Here is a 2,500-nt window from a genome sequence, read left to right on the forward strand (position 1 = left end):
GCTGAATGACTGTTGGACACACCATTGTCACCAAATGAAGATGGTGTGTAATATCTTCCTGGCATTGGACCGAGGATATGTCTTGCAGAACGCTCAGGTTTCCTCCATATGGTAAGCTTTCATTTGAGTACATGATTAAATTGTTTTATCACTCAATCACTTGGAAATATTTTCAGATTGACAGGTTAATTTTTTCATTCTTCTTTCTTGCCCTTTTGCCTCTCATCCTTTCTTCTCTTGTCATCTCTCTCTCTCTCTCTTCCTTCCTTCTCCTTGTCTCTCTTTTCAGATCTACCTTCCCTTCCCGTCCCCTGCAAACTCTTCTTCTTCTTCTTCTTCTTTTTCTTTTTTTGTACTTCCACATCTATATATTCATTCCATTTTATTCTTATTTACAGGGATATGGGACTAGAATTGTTTCGACAAAATATACTGGAAGAAGTGGTAGTAGAAAATCGATGTGTGGATGGTTTACTCATGATGATTGAGAAAGAACGATCTGGGGAGACCATTGACAGATCTCTTGTCAAATCACTGTTAAGGATGTTGTCATCACTACAAATCTACCACAAAGTGTTTGAGAATAAGTGAGTACCCCGTCTTTAAGAATTTGATGTCTGGTGAATGATAGCTCTTCATTTGCTTTATTATTGCTTTATGTACTTCACATACTTCGTATTGATATGACTTTTGTTTTATGTTTTCTGTGGAATGAATTATTAATCTTGTCTTTTATGATCCATGTGAGAGGGAGAGTGTGTAGGGACATGGGTGTAGGTATTGATCGTATGTGTCACACTGAATGTGTAATTCAGTTCATTTGTCTGCAGAATAGCTTGTTAAAAATGGGAGAGTGTCAGGTAGCATGTCATAAGAGAACATGAACCAGAGCATCACAATTGCTCCCCAGAAGGAACATTTGACGAAGATTATAACTTTCTAAGGGATGTATCCCCTTGCTGGAAAATGGGACAACAGCTTATAAGCTCATAAGAGTTATTTACACTTGTTGATGTGTTGTTTACAAAAATAATAAAAGTCTTGATCAATACACAGGCATTTAACTAACTAGTTGCTTGATCAATTTTTAGGAGTTTATCTTATTCATTGGTTCTTCACTCTTCGGAACATTCTGCTGATGATATGAATTCTTTTGCCTTTTTTATTTTTCTTATCCATTTTTTCCAGATTTTTGGTTGCAACAGAACAGTTATACTTACGAGAAGGTCAGCGTCTCATGCAAGACCGTGATGTTCCCCAGTACCTTTTGCATGTTGATAAACGACTAACAGAGGAAAACAACAGAGTTCTTCACTACTTAGACATGTCAACCAAGTAAGTGTTATTGCAGTATTTTAACCACTTGGTCTAAACTATAAAAACTCTACGCTCTGGCAATCAATGGCAATGCACCGACTTTGAGCGTGGGAGTTCGGTACATCAAGCCGAATCACCACCTCATAGTGCTTCAGCGCGCCGCTACGGCATACAACCGCACGCCACATTTCGAGCAGTTTGTTATGACGTCTAGAGACATGACCCGTTGTGAAGGGGTTTAGATGTAATATTTGGGTACATCGTAAAGTAATACCAGTGATTTGAAGATCAAATATACCCTTACTTAACCCAGTGGCAATGGGCATGGCACATACGTACATAACGTGCCCACTGTGAGTTTACTTTATTAATTGTTTTTATACATGATGGCTACACTTGTCCTAAGTCACCAATGAGCCAATTACGAGTACTGCCTGTCTCGCCCGTTTACCCCTTTTCCTTGATGGAAAAAAATATGTTAAGATATCTTGTTTTGCTGTTATTAATGTTTATAACATTATAGTAATTATAATTTCCATAATAAACTATCGATACTCATAGCATTAGTAATAAATACGTTTTTCCCGCCAATTCAAGGAATAGTGAAATTAGTTGGTCTCAAGGTCTACTAATTGACTCCTTTGTGGCTAAGCACTAGCAGAGCCATCTATGTGCAGAGACATTTCACAAAATTATAAAAAATAGGCACAGCATTTTCCCCATTTTTTATTCATTTTTCTTGGTGGCATGTGGTTAAACATTGTAGTTCTACCTCTTCATGAAGTTTTTTTTTTTAAGAAGTTTGTTTTATAAGGTAACAAGAGGATTCTAATTTATTTATTTCTACAGACGGCAGTTGATATACTGTGTTGAGAAGCAGCTCTTGAGTGAGCACAAGACACACCTTCTACAGAAAGGTTTGGATTCCCTGCTAGATCAGAATCGACGACCCGACCTCACACTCCTGTATAACCTCTTTGCAAGGATTAAAGGAGGATTAGAAGACCTTTGTACACACTTCAATGCATATATTAAGGTAAATTACAATTGTATTGTTCTAATTGTAGATGCCAGTCATTAACCTCTTACTGCCAGGCTACACCTATTGCTGTCATAACAAACCAACATATCAAGTCATGTACAGCTATAGGCACCATGATGCTCTAGAGTGAGTCCAGCAGGA

At 37.6% G+C, this 2,500-nt stretch overlaps 1 protein-coding gene across 1 annotated transcript in view; it reads left to right on the forward strand.

The window, feature by feature from the left end:
• The window catches only part of LOC125048031 (cullin-4A-like), a 36,288-nt gene that overhangs the window by 17,120 nt on the left and 16,668 nt on the right, over positions 1-2,500 (forward strand). Inside the window, exons 3-6 of the mRNA XM_047646618.1 lie at positions 1-111; positions 399-587; positions 1,189-1,335; positions 2,167-2,353. The exon at positions 1-111 is cut by the window's left edge and continues 79 nt beyond it. Of these exons, the coding sequence (XP_047502574.1) occupies positions 1-111; positions 399-587; positions 1,189-1,335; positions 2,167-2,353 (634 nt within the window). The remainder of the gene's footprint in view (positions 112-398; positions 588-1,188; positions 1,336-2,166; positions 2,354-2,500) is intronic.

This window comes from Penaeus chinensis, chromosome 42 (genome assembly GCF_019202785.1).
Source record: "Penaeus chinensis breed Huanghai No. 1 chromosome 42, ASM1920278v2, whole genome shotgun sequence".
Classification (NCBI taxonomy): domain Eukaryota; kingdom Metazoa; phylum Arthropoda; class Malacostraca; order Decapoda; family Penaeidae; genus Penaeus; species Penaeus chinensis.